General features: G+C 41.5%; 1 protein-coding gene across 1 annotated transcript in view; it reads left to right on the top strand.

Moving 5' to 3' along the window:
- The first annotated feature begins 2,754 nt into the window (after positions 1-2,754).
- The window catches only part of GYS2 (glycogen synthase 2), a 68,505-nt gene continuing 50,892 nt past the window's right edge, over positions 2,755-20,367 (top strand). Inside the window, exons 1-4 of the mRNA XM_073329679.1 lie at positions 2,755-2,875; positions 14,130-14,311; positions 17,882-18,073; positions 18,784-18,969. Coding sequence (XP_073185780.1) covers positions 2,755-2,875; positions 14,130-14,311; positions 17,882-18,073; positions 18,784-18,969 — 681 coding nt within the window. The remainder of the gene's footprint in view (positions 2,876-14,129; positions 14,312-17,881; positions 18,074-18,783; positions 18,970-20,367) is intronic.

Below are 20,367 nucleotides of genomic sequence, written 5' to 3'. Positions count from 1 at the left end.
GAGGCTGTACCACCCCCAGCCCTGTCCCCAGCCCTTCCACGCAGCTGCTTCTCCTGAGACCTGTCTGGGGTCTGTACAGCAGCCCCACGGGAGGACAGGGCTGGGGGTAGGGCTGGGGGCGGTACAGCTGCGCCGGAGGAGATGCCGGTGTGGGGCCTCTGGGCAGAACCACGTTCTGCTCCTCCTGTGTCTTTCTGGTACAGCGTACAGGCTATATTTAGCTTACTGGTACAGCGTGCCATACGGTACCACCCTACTTGCACCACTGAGAAAGACCCGCCTGCCACACTTCTGCCAATAGAGGATGTTCAGCTGCAACCACTGCTGCTGCTGTGGGGAACAGCTGCCAGCGCGTGAAGTCGGCTAGAGGAGATTTCATGAGCGCCTGGGGGAGGGGGAAGCACAGGGAGGTGCACTGGGAGGTGTTAAATCAGAGGTTAGGGGTCAGACCGTAGAATTGAGGGATTTTTTTTTGCTAGCGAGTCTCCAGGGATGGATTTTGGCAGGGGAGGGGTGGGATGGGGAATGGATATTTTATCCAGGAAATAATACTTGGATCACCAATGCAGGCAGAGTGTTTTTAAGGGACCATCCTTGTATCCTTAGCCTCACTGACTGCAGTGGAACTGCTTGGCATGAGTAAGGGAGGCAAATTGTCTCCTTTCGTTTTTGTTTTCTGATGTCACTTTTAAAGGGATCTAATGCTGCTACAGATTGCCAACGTCTTTCTGGTATGGAAGGATCTGGAACTTCACTGTGTGGTCACACCACTGTCATACACACAGGGACTGACCCAGAATCACACTGAGGTTTTGCGTCCATTACAAACTGATAACTGGTTTGCTCTCCATTATTCCTCCAGGTGGAATAATACGTATATTATAAATATAGTAAATATTAATATTTTACACTTCTTATAACACCTTTCACCTGAGGATCTCAAAGGGCTTAACAAATATTAATGAATTAAGGCTCACAACATCCTTGCAGGCTAGGTATTATCTCAATTATACAGCTGAAGAAACTGAGGCCCAGAGAGGTTAAGTGACTTACCCAAGATCTCAGTGATTACAGAATAGTGAATAGAACCCAGAGATCATGACTCCCAGTCTGCTGTTGTAACCATGAGAATATGCTCCTTCCTTTCTCAGATTCAGGCTCCTTTCATGATGTCACACCTATATCTTTAACCATTCTACATCTCTAGGATTTTTTTTTTAAATCTGTGATCACTAGAGCTTGTTGCAAAACAGAAAAAAGGGAATTTTCATGATTACTCCTCCGTTTTAATGGAACTATGAAATTTTGATGAAAACTTCATCAACATTTTGCACTTTTAAAAACATTGACCAGTTCCATAGCCTGCTGAGAAATGGGGAAAAATTGGACATCCTTTTTTTTATTAAGACTTTGACTATTTTTTGTCCCTACACATGTTTACAATGAATAAATAAACAAGCATTAATAATAACACCTGGTTTATTTAAATAATCACAGTTGTAATAACATTATTATTTGAATGTAATTTGTACTTAAATACTTGCAAATATTCCAAAATACTGGACAAACATTCTGAAGTTAGTCTCACTGTCTCCCGTGAGAGGTATTATTTGTCGCCCCTATATTGCAGATAGGGAAACTGAGTGAGAAAGGAATTGAATGACTTATTCAAAGACACAAAGTGAACCATTGGAGAGAGTGAAATAGATCCCTGAACCTTGACTCAGAGGCTAGTTGTTTTAAACCACTGAACCATACATTTAATATATCTGTGAATTTAATGAAGGTTTTATGGAGTTCTCCTTCTAGATCATTACTATAGAACTTACATAAAACCATGCCAGAAGGAAGCCAGAAAAAGAGACCCTTGAGAGGTAAGAAATCTAGAGTGAAACTCTAGTGGAGGAATTAGGGCCCTGATTCAGGAAATCACCTGTATTCAGGAAAACACTCAAGCACATTGTTAAAGTTAAGTATGTGTTTAAGTGCTTTATTGAATCAGGCTCAGGGGTCTGATCCAAAGCCAGTTCATTAACCTCATTGGACTTTGTGTTGTACCCTAGCAGAGCCAGAGAGAAGCCTGTGTGTGGGGCTAGGGGTAACTAGGGCTAGCAAAGAAACAGAAGGAGGTAGATTTGGTAAACTTAATTAAATCTCCAAGAACTTTTCTTTGCGGTGATGACAAATATTTAATATTTAAATTTGAAAGCCCTGAAACCAAATCCATGAAAGTGCCTAGATATCACATTGGTCAGGTGCACAATAGACAGAGATTAGTGAGTGTAACATGAAGGGGTGGGTCTTGATGGGAGCCATAAGGGGCAGGGCTCAACTCAGGTGGCAAATTTATAGGTCTTCCCTAGGGGAATTTACTCAGGGAAGTGCTGATGAGTTTCACTTATTCCTGAGTCTGGTGGATACTGAAAGCTGTGGCTGAGAAACCTGATGCTGATTTTTGCCTCCCTCTGAGAGAGAGGCCTGCCCCCAGAACAGCCAAGACCTGCTTGGATCAGCTTTGAATTCCTGTCTCTGCTACCAGCTGCCTACCAAGTCCATGGGATTTCACTGAGCTAGTTTAATACTCATAGTCAGACAGTTTAAACCCATTAGCTCCCAGCTAGTGGAGTAAATTGGCTCTGCCAAGCCTAGCTCTCAGGCAGATTTTGCCAATCAAAACCAAAGAGAGAAACAAAAATAACTATAAATTTAATAAAGGTTGCAGCCTGCATTGTAAGAGCTAAACGCTGAAGCAAAATGCCTCTGGTTAGATCACTGTCTGTGACCTCTCTTAATGGGCTTCCTCAGTGGGAGGATGAAGACCTGCCAGTGGAGGATTTATTGCTCTTTGAAGTCGCTTGGGAAGTTACCAATAAAGGTCTGTACACACTTTATGTGTTAATATGATTGTCTTTGGGGTAGTGTGTGTGTGTGTGTGTGTATATATATATATAATGTGTGTGTGGGGAGGGAATGGATACAAATATTAAGTGGGAACTGTGGAAATGAATGTTTCATAAATGCAGCTAGATGTTTTATTTAGGAAGAGAGTTTAGGAAATTGTCAAAAGAGGTGTGTCATTCTGTGTACATGTGTGAGCACGGAAGCACGTGTGATTGTATATGTGCTATATCTGTGTGCTTATTCAGAATGCAAGTGTGTAACCCATGTATGTATATTTGTCCATGTACAGACTTTTGTGCACCAGTCACAAAAACATGGGCGAGTGTGTAAGTGTTGTGCATATCTGTGTGTGTAGATATATGGCTGTTACTGTGTTTGTATTGCTGTGCTGTATATGTCTGTGAGACTGATTTTTTAACTGATGCAAAATCTTTGTGAATGCAAAGCATGAAAATAAGTATTTGTAAGACAGTAATTACATTCAAGTGCAGTGATTTTCTTCAGCCTTCCCTTGCAGAATGAAAGGTCATATTCTCAACTGGTGTAAATCGACATAGCTCCACTGAAATCAGGAGTAGAACCGAGAAGTCAGTAGGGCTGCATCAGTTGACACCAGTTAAAAATCTAGCCAAATATTTACAAGCATGTCTAAAGGCAGACATTGTATGAGAGCTTTCATGGTTGGTGCATGGGATCATATTTGAACTCTGCACATTGCTCTAGCTAATATGACCTCTCTGCCAGAGTAACTTCAGATTTAAAGTGCTAATAGGGCTGTCCTACTTCAACAAAGCAGCATGAGTTCAGCAAAGGGGAAAAGGCAGTAATGTTGCAGCATAAATGAGTTACTACCAGTCAATGATTGACATTGTGTATCTTGCTGCCTGTGGGGATAAATAAAGAGAAGATTAGTTGAGGAATAGATTGTCTTTTAGGGTTCAGATGTTACAGATTACAAATGTAAGTGAGAGGAACGGATAGTTTTAGGGTTAACATTCTACCTGCAAAAAGAAAAGGAGTACTTGTGGCACCTTAGAGACTAACTATGCTCAAATAAATTTGTTAGTCTCTAAGGTGCCACAAGTACTCCTTTTCATTTTGCGGATACAGACTAACATGGCTGCTACTCTGAATTCTACCTGGAGTATTCTGCAAGTATAACACTTATTTTTACTAATGTGCATGGAAAGCAATTGGCAGGTAGATGGCAGCAGAAATCTGGCTAAATCAAAGGGTTCTATATAACGTATAATTTAAATCCACAGTGTAAATTCTTTCTGTGCATTTACAAAGCACACAATGGGCCATATTCTCATTGATGTAGCTCTGCTGACCTCAGTGAAGCTACACAGATTTACCCTACTAATCCAGTCCAATTAAATGATTTGGAACTCAACAAGTTTGAACAGAATGTGCTAGCAGTTACACCAAGTAATGACTTTATACTTTATGTCAACCTGAACCTTAGCACTGATTGAATTAGCCATAGCAAACAATTTATATCTTACATCAGAGCCTTCTTACAAATTGTCCCTTAATCCATCCTGGTTTGAAGTACTTGTTCTAATTATTATTTATTTATATTTATTTATTTATTATGTATATACATATATTTGAGCAAATGTTTTTTGCAAGGTCTTTGGAGCTTGTGCTCCTTCAAGCAGTGGATATTTTGCCTGTGTGTTTGGGCCATCTAAGTCATGTGCTTTGATACTGTTTCCTGATAGGGTGACCTCACTTTTATAAACAGCAGTAGTTCCTAGAGAAATCTCTGGTGCTATAAGTCTCCCATGGCGAGGGTGGGCAGAACTTTAGAGTCATAGGAAAGTGAGACATAGGAAAGGATAAAAGGGCCTAAGAAATATTAGGACATAGGAAAGGATATCGTGTCTTCCTTTGCAAAAGAAAGAACAGAATTTTAGGCAAAGGGGAAAAGGCAAATACATTGACCGCACCCCCACCGGGTATGGTGGCACGCGCCTGTAATCCCAGCTACTTGGGAGGCTGAGGCTGGCGATTGCTTGGGCTCAGGCATAGTGCGCCGCAGCCCAGAACCCCTATCAGGTGTCTGGTGCCACTGACAGCCTGGCCAGCGGGTGGCTGAAGAAATGGCTAAAACAACACAAACGACGTGTTGTGATCGGTGCCCTCTCTATGAGGGCTGATGGACCAATCAATCAAGGTAACATTGACACTCCCCAAGATTTAAATATTGCTGGGTTCCTTCCTGACAGATGGGGAGACTGAGACAAGCCAGGCTTACTTTGGGCCTCATTTTCATTTAAGCTAAGCCCCCTTTACAGCTCTCTGGCAGTATATTACTTCTCAGGAGCCTCACTTCCTCCCTGTCTAGTGTTCCTTCTTGCTGGCTCCATTTAGTTGGCATGGAGCCATGCATCCACAGGATAGTATATATGGCCTTTTACTATCTTCTGTCTCAGCATGGCATATTGTTCCATATTCTGAGTGTGGAACATGTTCAAAGTGTCTCCGGTCAAGAGAGCTTTCTGATCCTCCCCCCTTTATATCTCTTTTCCTTGCTACTGCTCATGCTGAGTTAAAGCTCACTTGTATTTATTTGAAATCACTCAATAGTCTTTCATCTTCTCTGTTTAACACCCTCACTCCCAGACAAGCAAAGATATTACATGTAGGGTGGCCGAGCAAGCATTTCTAGCACTCTGTGCAAATTTGGGCATTAATCAAAGCTCTTCCCTAAATATTGATGTAAACAAGAACTAGTCACCCAAATGTAACCACAATATATACTAGTCGTATCATGAATAATTTAAAATGAAGGATACCCATCCAACTTAGTGAGCAAAATGTAACTTGTAATGCATGAGCTTCCTTGCTTTTTTATTATGCTCGTTTGTTTAAGGGCAAAACACTCCCTTTTGCAGAAGGTGCCTGGCTTGGAAAGCTGTAGAACCGCACATGTCTATTGCGGAAGTGAAACAAGGTTGGCAGGCCATGGAAGCATGCATCTTACATGCTGTAAAGCAGTGCTCCACTTTGTGCTCACTCCTCAGTAGCACAGAGGGAGGGTTTTGGTGCCAGCTAGGGAAAGGACAGGGCCTTGTGTAGAGTGGCCACAAACTACATGGATCTATGGTCTAAAGCCTCAATAGAATCATAGAAATGTAGGACTGGAAGAGACCTTGATAGGCCTCTTAGTTCAGTCCCTTGCACTGAGGCAGGACTAAGTGTTATCTTCTAGACCATCCATTACAGGTGTTTGTCTACCTGATTTTAAAAACCTGCAATGAAGGAGATTCTGCAACCTCCCTAGGTAATTTGTTTCAATGCTTAGCTACCCTTACAGTTAGAAAGTTTTTCCTAAGGTCTCTAACTTAAATCTCCCTTTCTGTTTTTTAAGCCCATTACTACTTATCCTGTTCTCAGTAGTTAAGGAGAACAATTTATTACCCTCCTCTTTGTAACAACCTGTACATACTTGAAGACTATCATGTCTTCCCTCAGACTTCTCTTCTCCAGACTAAACAACCCCAATTTTTTCAATCTTTCCTCATAAGTCTTGTTGTCTAGATCTTTCATCATTCATGTTTGTTGTTGCTGTCCTCTGGACTTTCTCCAGTATGTCCACATCTTTCCAGAAGTGCGGTGCCTGGAACTGGACACAGTACTCCAGCTGGGCCTTACCAGTGCTGAGTAGAGTGGAAGAATTACTTGCTTACAACACTCCTGTTAATATAGCCCAGAATGATTGCTTGTTTTGCAACAGTATCGCATTATTGGCTCATTTAGTTTTGATCAACAATAACCCCTGGCCAGATCCTCTTATGCAGTACTCCTCCCTAGGCAGTCATTTCCCATTTTGTATTTGTGCAGTTGGACATTCCTTCCTAAGTGTCCTACTTTGCATTTATCCTTATGCAATTTCACCTTATTTATTTCAGACCATTTCTCCAGTTTATCATGACCAATTTGAATTCTAATCCTGTCCTCCAAAGAGTTTGCAACCCCTCCCAGCTTGCTATCCTCCACAAACTTTATAAGTCTACTCTCTAAGCCACTATCCAAATCATTTATGAAATTATTAAATAGAACCAGACCCAGGACAGATCCCTGTGGGACCCCACTTGATATGCTCTTCCAGCTTGACTGTGAACCAACCATTCATAACTACTCTCTGAGGAATCTTTCCCAACCAGTTGTGCACCCACCTTATACAGTAGTACACATGTGGAAATATCTAATAGATGGATGTTATAGGCCACTAATAAAGACTGCGGCAGCATCCATGGAGAGGCTACACAGTTCCTCGTTGTCCTTGCCTCATCCCTTTAAACCTTGTATGTCCCCGGCAAAAGTCAATTTGCTCAAGCTGTTCAGGGAGGATGAGAATTTGTCTCTTACGCACTAATTTTGTTACTTGCCATAGTCATTAGCCTGGATTAGCGAGGTTTCCATTGCTTTGATGAGAGAGTTTTTAGTCACTTTATGAAGTTGATAACTATATTGAGATGTTTGATTAATATGTATATTAGCATCTCTCTTTTTGCATATTGTCTGTATTATTCAGTCTGTCTTCTAAACAAAGAAAGATCTAAAGTGGTACAATGCTCAACAACAAAAAAAGAAAATACTCTAGGCAGGTGACCAGTTCTTATCACTACCTAAATATAAACCCATTCACTCAGTGTTCAGGCCCATTACAGTGCTCCTGGAACAGTGTTCTTTTAATCTGAAAAAGCAAAGCTGCCTGGAGAAGAATTCATTCCCCGTCCATACACCAGCTTCAGTCTCTACCTCCATTTCCCTGTGTACCATTTCTTCCCATCTCTCTGGCTCCATTCCTCCACCAGCTGTTCCTCTGTAGCTCCTTCTTCCCTCTCACCTTTGGGGATGGGAGTTGTATTAGTTTTTTGGGGTGAGGGAGTCAAGTGAATGAGTTGTGGGTACGTAGTGTGCGTGTAATTGATGTACCTATTTATTTAGGTATTTATGAGCCCCACCACTATAGTATCTGAGGTATTCCTAGGTGTTTAAAAATAGAATGGGAAGAGCACAACATGGAGGAAGAAGGGAAATTTAGACTGGAGGGAGAAAAACTAAAACTGGTCAAATTTTCAGCAAAATTTGTTACACAAAAATGTGTCTTCAACGAAATAAACGTTTTCTTACAAATCAGTTTTAATCCTTTTCATCTTTGTTTTTTAAAGTTTCTAAACAAAATATTTCAAACTGTTTTGTTTTAGTGGGACCCCCCCCCCCTCGCAACACACACACTTATTTTCCCTTCTTATTATTTTATTTGGAAAAGGTGGGGAATTTTTTTTTTAAAACAGCAAAAACAAAAGTGAGAGGTTTTTTCCCCACTGAAATGAAATTTCAAAATTTTTGGTCAAAACTGAATAATTTTGAATGGAAAAACTTTATTTTTGTTTCTTGGAAATTTTTCTTGGCATGTTTTTTGACTTGCTCTGAAGCATGCATAGAAACAGACAGATGATACACTAGCTGTTTAGAAAGAAGTAAAGAAAACAAATGAAGGAACAGAAAAAAGGAAGAGAAGGGAGAGTAAAATAAGGAAGAAAGTAAATTCCAGCCTGTGCCCCATTGTTGTTTGGTGAAGGTTAATATCAAAACACAAAGAGGTGTATCACATCAATAGACTAGTAAACTTGGCCCTATGTTGCCAGTGTCAGTGGGAGGACTGTTAGACTAATATCAATTTGCATAACAAAATGTTTTCAGTAGAACGGTGGGATGCTGATTTTAGTGTATGCTAGGCATAAATATGAACTTTGTACATCAGTCTACGCATGCCCTAGTAACTTTAGGGCTAAAATATGTGGCCTCTTAAACTAGAGACTGCCCCAAACCGCAAAGTTCAGATCTAGTTCTGAATAACACTAAGCTTCAGTGGATGTCAGAATCCAAAACCAGACATGTATCCAAAATTTGCAGCTAACCTGCCATCTCTATAATAGGCCAGACCAAACCTGTCAGATCTAAACATCTTTGAACTTTGGGGGAATTTGAGATTGAGATCCAAATTTTGCAAAATTCGTGCCCATCTCTCATTTCATTGTTTTTTATAAAGCCAGCCCCTGAAAATAGGATTTCAGATGTTGCTGCCAGAAGCATGTATAAACGTCTCAAGAAAATCATGGGATGCTCTCTTACGTTTCATTTGATACCCTAAAACTCCATATTAGAGAAGAATCAACAGGCTCATTGGAATGCTGAAACTGATTAAAGACTGATTTTTTTTTTCCCCAACCATTTTTCACTTTGGACGGGATTCTGCAGTCAATAGAGTGAGTAATGGACTGCTTACTTGCACAGTAGTCTCAATGAATTCAAAGTAGCTAACCGTGCCTTTTGAAAGAAACTTTGTGTGACGTCTCTTTAGGGTATAAACTGGAATTTCCATGTGTAATAAATTACTCCAGCCTCTTGTCAACTCTTCCCCTCCTGTCTTTTTTTTTTTTTTTGAGGCATGTCCATCACCTTCTTCATGCATACAATTGCATGTACCAGCTTCCCATGCCCAGTTCTCTTACACATGTATACAGAGACATCTGTGCTTCACAAGTTGCATGGTAACAGAGGGACAACTGAAATGGCTGGGGCCAGATACTCCACAGGTTTCGTGGCAAGTTTTCTGCAGAATTTACTGCATTTAAAAAAAAAAATTAAGTTTTTGATTTTAAAGTTCTCAATCCTTATTGTAACAAAGGTAGTAAAACAATGCATTGCAATTGTACTTGCCCTACAATCAGATAGACTGACATGATGTAGCATAGCACAGAATAAGGTGCGCACTGTGATCAGCCCCCTTGTTCATCTTCCCAGCCTTGTTTCAGTCTTTCACGTGCTAATATGGTCAAAGCCGGTTTTATCATTTTAAGAATGACGCACACCGACCTGGTAACCGTGATACATACTTTGGTGACGTTGCATCGGGATTATGGCAACAAACTCTGTACTGGGCTCCGTAAGGAGCTGATCCATCACCTGCAGCTGGTGCAGAATGCATCAGCAGAAATGTGATTGGAGTTGGCAGCAAGAGGATGCAACCTACCCTCAGCTCCATTCCCTAACTGGCTGCTTATTGTTGTCTCCTTAAACTCAAGGAATACAGGCAGAAATGGCAGCCCCTTTCAGTGAGCATTGGGTGCATCATTGCCATTCCTACCTTTGAAAATGTCTCCCTGTAGACCTTTAAGTGGTTGCTTCCCAAAGTATCTTGTTGATCCTAAGACTGGGTCCTTTGCCACAGAGAAGAGACAGGACTCAGGTGTAGTAAACTGAAAACAGCTTCTTTGTTGAGGTTGCTGGATAATCAGGGCTTGGTCTTGCACCACTAAAGTCAATGGCAGTTGGGTCACTCCTTCAGAACTAGTCTACACAAAGGTTTTGCACTGGTGTAACTATTTTGGTTACATTGTACAATCTTTTAAATTAAATAGTTATACCAGTACAACTCCTAGAATAGAGCCAGTTAAACTGGTATAAAGATGCCTTCATCCTCATCATTATCATGATGTTCCCATTACAACTCCTGCATTTAGGACAGCGACAAAGCTCCTCCACTCCTGTCTGTTTCTGGCAAGTCTTTCAATGGTTCCTCAGCTGTGCCCCAGGTTTTTTCAGCTCGGCTTCCACAGCTCTTTGTAATGTTGTTTTCAGGCGGCCTCATTTTCACTTCCCTTCAGGTGTCCATCTTATTGCTACTCTGGGGATGGCAAAAGGATGGCAACACGCTCATGGTGTTGTCCATCATCCCATCCAGAATACGGCAAAGTTTCTCGAGAGGCTGCTGTTAATCTTCGTGATCCCTTCCATCTGCTCTCTCTGACACCCAGGATATGTAAGCTGTAGCATCTCATCTCTGCTGTGACCCGAGCTGGCTTCCCTGTTTCGTACATTGTCCATACATTCCAAAAACCACGTTTGGTTTTTGTCTTGGTGTTGAAGCCACTGGCATGAAGACTGAAGTGCTCCTTTCGGCTTTCACCACTGGCCGTCATATGGGTCATTGACTCGTGAAGGCCATCACACACCCTAATGGTTGATTTCTCCATCGCTGTTTCCTTAACACATTTTTGTTTTTTTACGGGACAGGGTTGTTAGTCCTGTGCCTAACCCCCAACCTGGAGGACTAGGGTGTCAGTTTTGTCTGGCCCCTCCCCCACAGACCAATCCACCATGGTTGAACCTGTCAGGAACAAAGCCCCCGCTGCCACAGACTCTGGGGGTTGTTAGAGCACACAAGCTGTCCCACCACAACAAGGCATGGACACCAGAGGACAGATAAAGTTGGCTTAGATCAGTATAATTTATTCCTATTCCCTTACAGGAATAAGGATATCAACATAAGTATATTTATAACAGTATAACTGAATCTACAGTTGGGGTTTGCACTGCTTTAACTATATCAGTATAGTTAAAAAGATGCAACTTCTGTGTTTAGACAAGTTACTCAGATACACTCTCTCTCTCTCTCTCTCTCTCTCTCTCTAAGCTTGCAGACTGTGTCACCACACAGGATCTGCCTAAATCCTGATCCAGATTAAACAATCATCATATCGACTGCTGACTACAGGCCAGCTTCTTGGGTTTCTGGCCCTAATGACCTGTAAGGGAAGAACTGGGGCTGGCTTTATCTTTATTTCTGTAGCTTCACCATCTGAGCTATAGATTTGCTGCTGACATTTTTAAACATGGAGCAAAGACTCTTCTTTTGTTGCATTATGATCAATTTTAATGGTTCATATTTATTTTATGGAATTTTAGCAGCATTGTTTTTATTGTAAGACCTAAATGCTATGGCTGATAAGCACAATAACATGTTGTTGCTTTATTTTTAACTCTATGGATCATCAGTCTTTCAGATGTTTTCTTGTTTGCGCTCCTCAGAAGGTGGTCTATTTTTAAAGAACAGGATTTTAATGTAGGGGCTAACTTTTAAGTGTGTACATAAAACTTATAAATGCAAACTAGATAATTGTATCTATACTTTTTCATACATTCATAGATTCCCAGGCCAGAAGGGATCACTGTGACCATCTAGTCTGATCTCCTGTATAAACCAGGCCACAGAACTTCCCCAAAATAATTCCTAGAGTATAACTTTTAGAAAAACATCCAATGCTGATTTAACATTTGCAAGTGATGGAGAATCACTGTACCCTTGGTAAACTGTTGCAGTGGTTAATTACCTTCACTGATAAAAACTGTTATTACCTTCACTGTACACCTTATTTCCAGTCTGAACATTTCCATTTAATTGATTTGCATGCCCAGAGGCTTGTTTATATGTACATCAGCATTCTATAGGGGCACAATTTTAAAAATGTTAAATTCCACAGTACCAAAGGGAAATCAGATTTGGCAAGAGGTTTGCTGCAGATGTCAGCTGATCCATTTTAATTAATCATGGCCCTAATCCTCCGAAGTGCTGAGCAATGTGAGCTTCCACTGGGTTCATGGTAAATGAAGGGTCAGATTTGTAAAATACCTTTTAAAATCTGGCCCTTAGTATCTAGAAAGAATCACAGCAACGGGCCCTTATATAACATCTATAGCCTTGCAAATAATTCATGACACAGTGGGGGCATTACAATACAGTTCTACAGGTTTCAGAGTAGCAGCCGTGTTAGTCTGTATTCGCAAAAAGAAAAGGAGTACTAGTGGCACCTTAGAGACTAACCAATTTATTGGAGCATGAGCTTTCGTGAGCTACAGCTCACTTCATCGGATGCTGTAGCTCACAAAAGCTCATGCTCCAATAAATTGGTTAGTCTCTAAGGTGCCACAAGTCCTCCTTTTCTTTTTGCGAATGCAGCTCTAGTAACTCATTTGGCTTCTGCATTTGGGGCAGTTCAAATCATATAGTGGCTATTAGGTTAATTTTGTTGCAATTATTTAAACCTCTCTGATCTTCATCTCCCTTGTATATGTTAAATATGGTTCCTGGGTATGCCCCTTGGGCTTTATTCACTGTTGAATTTCTTCAGTTTAACTCAGTGGAGCTAAGCTAGTGTAAAACTGGACTGATGCAGTAGTGAATCGGATCTCTGGCATGTAGTTTTATACCTAGACTTTGATTTATTTGTTCTTCCACCTTCCTTTCTTTTTGCTGCATCTAAAGACTATGCTTCTGTTCATCTTGGTCCCTGGTCTGGTGGATTTCCCTCTCATAAAAAGATCTGCACTCCTGTCTCGCTGTTCTTTCATTCTAGTTATCTGTTAACTTAATTATTTACTTGCTAATGTGGTATTCTGTTTTACTTGTTGTTTGTGTATATAATGTATAACACACCCGTGAAAGATGTTGAAGACATTGATATCAGTGGAAGATGTTATAAAAATTAAAGCATTAACGGCTCTTTGTGTTAGTGGTGAAATACAGTGCCTTTAAAGAAAAAGACATTATTTCAAATCCAGCTCAGGTCAATAGCAGCTGAAAGTCATTACTGCCTGATGCTTTCTAGTGGCTTGTGTGTAATAAATCGGGGTTTGTCAGTTCAGTTCCCCCGGTGCAGACATCCACATCACAAGGAATTAGCTTTAAAAATGACAACTGCCAAAACAAAAAGCTTAGGTATACCCTATATGCAACCACTAGATTAGGCAATAGAAAATATAGGAATGGCCCTGAGCCAGTGTTTGAATTCCCCAATCTAAACTTTCCAGGGATGTGCAGATCCAAGATTTTTGTTGTGTGCTTTATACAGATAGGGGACAGCCAGACATAAGGATGAGAATAACACAATGCACTGATTCCACATTAGTGGGCATGACCTAAAAAAACAGAATAGAATAGAATAGTAAGTGGTTGTTGTGTAACAGATGATAACAGTTGAGGGTGGAAAGTATACTGTGTCCTCATAGAAGAACTTTCGGGAGGTGACCTATAATGACTCAATTGATATTTAAGCTAGGATATTTAGCTAACGCTCCTACTCTTAGGCAAAGTGCTATGGGATTAATATTTAATTACCACATGAGGACTGGATGTGAGAACATCCCATTTTTAAATACAGGAGATGAAATTCTGAGCCTATTGAAGTTAATGGCAACCCCCCCATTTACTTCACTAGGGCCAAGATTTCACCCAGAATTGTGAATATGAAAAGTAACTAAACTGGAGGTGGACCTGACCTATACCACCAGGCAGATCAACCTGAATCTGAATTTTGTACCTTATGCCCATCTCAACATGATACTCTTTTTATTATTTTCTTTTACAGTTGGTGGCATCTACACTGTGATCCAGACAAAAGCCAAAATTACAATTGACGAATGGGGTGAAAATTATTTTCTGATTGGTCCCTACTTTGAGCACAATGTGAAGACTCAGGTAGAGGTGTGCGAGCCTCCGAACCCGGCAATTAAAAAGGCAGTGGACACCTTGAAAGGCCAAGGGTGTCAGGTAAATGAGATCTGCCACTGCTCCCTATGGCAACTAAACTGATGCTGAGGAGATTATAATTTTGGTTAATGCTCTTGCTGTTCCACTTGACTCTGTAGTCCTGGTCAGTGTCCCAACAGGAAAGGCTCAGAACCGTTAACTCAGCGTTAGAGTAGCAAAGTCAACTCATTAAAGGTTATTTTTGAGAGAGAACCAGTTTATCCAATTACATGTCTTAAGAGTCATTTATCTGCAAGTCTACTTAATTGGATTAATGACTTACTTTGCCAGTCCCTAAATACAGTGAGATTTCAGTAGACATAATTTGACCTTAAGTTGACTGAACTGTTGTGTAATTCTCTTATATTGCATTTGGCCTTCTCTTGCTGCTGAATAAACTCTGAAAGAGAATAGCATTTCACCATACTGTGATTTCACTTGTCTAGCACTCCGGTAGGTTTGAAAGCTAAATATAGCTGAACCACAGTGGGATCAAAAAAGTTATCTGCTGACCAAGAACCTGCTTTCTAAGGCCAGTTTAGCTCTGGAAATAGTGTGCGGTCCCCTCATTTTAGTATCGTGCTTATCATAGGTGTTGCGTTAATTCTTATTCCCAAAAAAGGGAAGGGAAAAGAATTTTGTGGTCAATGTACAAAGCTGGGACCTGGTGAATCTGAGTTCAATTCCCAGTTCAGATAAACGTGTCCCGTGTGATCTCTGTCACATCTCGTAGTAGCTCTGTGTCTGTTTCCCTAGCTGTAAAATAGAGACCGTAATGCTTCACTTCTTTCACAGAGGTGGTGTAGATTCTCTTCCTTCCGTGCATCAGCAGCAGAATTGTTTACTAAATTCCAAACAGTTACACTTGTGCAAGCCCACTGACAACAAGGGAGTTATACAAGAATAGGAGAAGGTCTAATGTGGCCTGTACAATATTACTGGTGCTGATGCCCAAGAGAGAGAGTTTGCATCTCAGATTCCAGGTGGAGTATGCAGGGCTATCAACTGTGGGAAAATAATTTCTTGAGTTGTAAACTGTGCACACCTACCTGGAAAGCATCAAGAGTCAATAGACTTGGAGTCCCTTGATGCCATTTTTTTGCAAAGCCTATTTTTCAGAGTGGAACCAGGCTATTACACATTGATATTTGTAAGGAATTTGGTAATCCTCAGACAGTAGTACAGAGTGATGTTCCCAATTTAGTGGCTGCTTCAGGTTTTAGTGTAACTTTTCATAAAGCTAATTATTTACCCAGGTTTATAAATATGAACCTACTACTGATTACAAAGACATGTCTCTGCCATCTAGCAAACTCTCTTTTGAATGGACAATAACTACAGGCTTTTAGGCCAGATTCACTTTTATGCTCCAGTCAGATACTTTGACCTGTTCTTGAAATGCAAAATGGCCACAAACACCAGTTTAACCAGCCAGTTATGCTAGGTTTACCTCTTCTTTGTTTTGCTGGAGTAGCACAAAACAGACGATACTGACGAATGTGTTCCTGTTACGTCAAATTTAGTTTTTGTCTTTTATAATGAAATTGTAGTTTCCATTAATGTATGCATCTAGGCTCCACGGTTGTGTCACAAACTGATCAGGGCACTCAAGCATTTATGTAATGAAATAACACTGTAAGGGCCTGATCCTCATTTACAGTAAGGTCTTAAAGTAGGCACAAATTACATTTAGACTCACTTTGAGGCCCCTTTGCACTGTCCGAGTGGTGTAATGGGGCCTTAGGGCTTGGCTACACTTGCAGGTGTAGAGCGCTGGGAGTTAAACCAGCCCTCGGAGAGCACAGTAGGGAAAACACCACAGTGTGTTTACACTGCCAGATTCAAGCGCACTGGTGTGGCCACATTAGCAGCTCTTGCAGCGCCACAAAGAGCAGTGCATTGTGGTAGCTATCCCAGCGGGCAAGTGGCGGCAGCATGCTTTTCAAAGGGGGGGGTGGAGTGTGACAGGGAGTGTGTTGTGTGTGTGTGTAGGTGGGGGGAGGAACAGTGTGTTTTGAGGGGCAGAGAGTATTTCAGCAGGCTGTCTTATAAGTTCAGACAGCAGCAGACTTCCCCTCCCTCCCCCCCCGCCCCCCCCCACACACACACTCTCGCAGCAGCATTCCACAGTAATGGGTTGCTTTGTCCCGGAGCAGATAAGCAGCCGGCTGTCAGAAACGGAGCTTTGAAAGGGGATCTCTGCATTCCTACAGCTGAGTTCAAAACAATGACAAGAGTGGCCACTTGACCTCAGGGGATTATGGGACGTTTCCGGAGGCCAATCACAGCGCTGTAATGCAACACGTTGTCCACACTGACACCCGTGCATTTCAGCCAGGGCACAGCAAGCTTTATGCTTCTCATGGAGATGGATTACCAGGAGCGCTCCAGCTGCAGAGGCCAGGCGCTCTAAGTGCCTTGCCAGTGTGGACACTTCAGGAGTTAGGGCGCCCGGGGCTGATTTAATGAGCTCTAACTTGCAAGTGTAGCCAAGCCTTTAAAGTTAATGACGATGAGGCTTTAAGTCCCGCTCTACACAGTTTTTGTACTGGTAACTGTTTCGGTTAGAGGGGTAATTTTTTTAAACTAAAATGGACACAGTTATACCAGTATAAAGATGCCTTAGGCAGGTATATCTTATTCCCCTTCCTGTACAGGAATAGCTGTGATGGTATAATGCATCTTTATATCTCTATAACTGCATGCACACTTAGGGCTTGTCTACACTTACATTTTATAGCGCTCTAACTTACTGGTTCAAGGGTGTGAAAAATCACCCCATGAGCGCACCAAGTCTGAGCGCTTTAAAAGCGCTAGTGTAGACAGGCTCTGAGCGCTGGGAGCCAATCCCCTCATGGAGGTGGATTATCACACTCGCACTTCAAAGTGCTGCCATGGGAGCATTCCCGCAACAGCGCTTTGAAGTTTCCAGTGTAGCCATGCCCTCAGTGAGGGTTGAAAGCCTTAGCTATCCCAGTGTAACTTAAGTTTGATTGTGTAGAGGAGGCCTTAGAGTAAATGAAAATCAGGTTCTAAGGATCCCATGGTCCAGATTTTCAAGTAAGCCACCTAAATTGGACGTAGATATTTTGTACCCTTACACTGCACCTCAAATGCCCATTAGGTTATGTGTAAGAAGTGGGCAGTTACGGTTCCCAGGGTCCAATCCTGCCAAGTGCCTACACCTCTTATTTAAGTCGGTAAATGTGATCATCACTAGCGCTGGTTGAAAGTTTTGTCACTTTGAACAATGACAAATATTTTGATAGAAAAAGTGATTTTTCACATCTCTTCCCATTTTTTTCAACCAACTATAGAGTGGCTTAAAATCTTTCAAATTTCAGTAAAAATAAACCTTGACAAATCGTTCTTGGATTTTTTTCCCCCTGGTTTTGGACTAGCTTTCCTCTGCACATTGCCAAGAGAAACTCCAAATATCCATCTTGTGCACACAGGAATGCCCACGTCATTCCCAAATGCTTGTGCTTCTGCACATGAAATTTGGTTTCTATGCAAAATTTGCTGGCTCAGTTTAGGACACTCCTCGAGAAATTGGCCTTTTCTACTAACACCTCTGCCTCTAATTAACAGGTATTTTTTGGAAGATGGCTGATAGAAGGCAGCCCATATGTTATGCTCTTTGACATAGGATCAGCAGCCTGGAATCTGGACAGATGGAAAGGAGAATTCTGGGATGCATGCAACATAGGAATCCCTTTTAGTGACAGAGAGGCCAACGATGCACTGATCTTTGGATCATTAACTGCCTGGTTCTTTAAAGAGGTACGGGTTTAAAATCTAGAACAATAGTGGCTTCAAACCTGGATCTGATATGAATCCAAATCAAATTTGGAATCTCAGTAACTCCCCAAAACCACAAATCTGAAACCTTCCTCTCCAACGATAAGAAATTTCACTCCTGGTCTGGATCCAAATTCATGGCTGTAGCATATCTCTGATTTCAAAGATTGGTCAGTTCCACTGCATTCTTTCCATGGAAAGCCACGTCTGGCATGGGGTGTTACTTTAATGTAATTTCTACCCTATGTTTCTTCTTGGATCTCTGAGTTCTTACTGTAGTGATCTCACTCTCCCCCTACCAATGACCAGCAATTAGGTGTTTACTCACAAACTGTCCTTGCCTCCACACAGAAAGCCAAGGGCAATTTACTTCCTGAAGTTGCCAGATTCTATCTTCCCTCAAACAATTAACTCTGAGTCACTCGTGGTTTTCTTAAACTGGGGTTCAAATAGCAAAAGAGAAAATTGTTTCTCTCAGAGCTCCCTGGGGGAGCGTGCCACTGGGGGACATGATGCAGCATGTACTTCCCTTCACAGCCAGCCAACTCTACCAACTGGTCAGGGCTGTGGTCAAGTAGAATGCTGTAGGATTTTTTCATTTAGAAGTAAGCAGACACTTGGGGAGCTGCTGAGAATGGGGTGATAAGCAGGAGGCAGTGCACTTCACAAGTGTCCTTTAACATTGTTTTCAGCTCTCCAGCCAGTTTGATGACAAGCCCAACTTGATTGCTCACTTTCATGAATGGCAGGCAGGCGCTGGGCTAATCCTCTCTCGATTTAGGAAACTTCCTGTTGCCACAGTCTTTACTACCCATGCTACGCTGCTCGGGAGGTACCTGTGTGCAGCAAGTATAGATTTCTACAACAAACTTGACCAGGTAAGAGTCTGTCATCTGTTTCCTCTCCCTGGCATTTCTAGCTAACTTTTCAATGAAGCTAAAATGTCTCATTAAACCATGCAGCTTCTGGCTTTGGTGCCTGTTGACTCTACCAATGCAGAGTTATTCCCTCTTGAATATTCTCATGGGGTGGGCCCACATAGAAGTGCTCTGCCACAATTTCAAAGCATAATAAATTGTATTAGTCCTGTCCTTAGGTATATAGGGTCTGATTCCAAACCCAGTGAAATCAGGAGTCTTTCCATTGACATCAGTTGGATCAGGCCTATCCTGAGGAAAACTAGAAACCTTCAAACTCCTGGGTTAATCAACAGCCCAATCCAATCCACTAACTGATAAATAAATGGCAATAACAATACATTGCACTGCTGTAGCACTTGCCATCAGAAGCTCTTAGCTTTATTATTAACAGTTTGAGTTAACAGTTTGAGGATATTTACAAAGGTCAGTTAGGTACCCAGCTCCCCCTGAAAGTCAATGCCTTTGAAAATCTCCTCCCCCTTTACGTGCTGATGAAGCAACTAAGATGGAGAGATATAGAGCAAGTTGGTTGAGAGCCCCTGTGGCCAGTTGAGCAGGTAGTGGCTACAGCACCCACGTAGCTGGGGGCTAGTCTTAGAGCTGACACTTAAGCTGCTGTGGTTTACAGCACTTTTTACCAGGATAAGGGAGTAGAAAAAATGGTATATTACAGTAATCTCTGCGTCGTTGACATTACAACTGGGTTCCTATTATAAGACTCATTTTGCCTTCCTCCAACCTGCCCCTGCTCCCTTATAAGTCAAACAGAAATCCGTACGCTCTCAAGTTTTTCGGGTTCAGTCTTATTGGCAGCTAGAATTTTTTTCTCAATTTTTTGACTAATTAAAAGACCTATTCAAAATATTTCTTTCTTGAAGTTTTGGTAGAGTGTCAAATAGTTTTTATTTAATGTTCCTCTCTGTCAACTTCATGATATCCCATTACAGCACAAAATGGAAAACATAAGTAGAATTTTATTACGGTCCTCAGATATGCTTGCTGTTTAGCAACCGCAGATACAGGGTGTGATCTGTACTTCACAAATGTGTATAGAAAGAGAAATTGATTTTGAGATTGGTTTATGCATCACGGATTCATCCTGCATGAATCATGCCAAAGCGCTTTTAAAAATCCTACCCTAAAAGACTAGTTAGCTCTGGTAGCTCAGAATTTAGTATCCTGCAAAATAGTGGCTGTTCTGTATGAATATCTTTACTACTACTTAGAGATAAACATGAACTAAAAAGTGCAGTGATATCCTCATACAAGTCAGGTCGCTTGTCATTGCTGTAAAATAAGCCAGCAGCTAGATAGCATGCTAAAAATGAACGAAGTGTCCCAGTCTATGGTCTGTAC

The sequence above is a fragment of the Lepidochelys kempii genome, chromosome 1, assembly GCF_965140265.1.
Source record: "Lepidochelys kempii isolate rLepKem1 chromosome 1, rLepKem1.hap2, whole genome shotgun sequence".
NCBI classification, from domain to species: domain Eukaryota; kingdom Metazoa; phylum Chordata; order Testudines; family Cheloniidae; genus Lepidochelys; species Lepidochelys kempii.
Note: the sequence above shows the minus strand (reverse complement) of the source record. Positions and strands in the feature narration are given on the sequence as shown.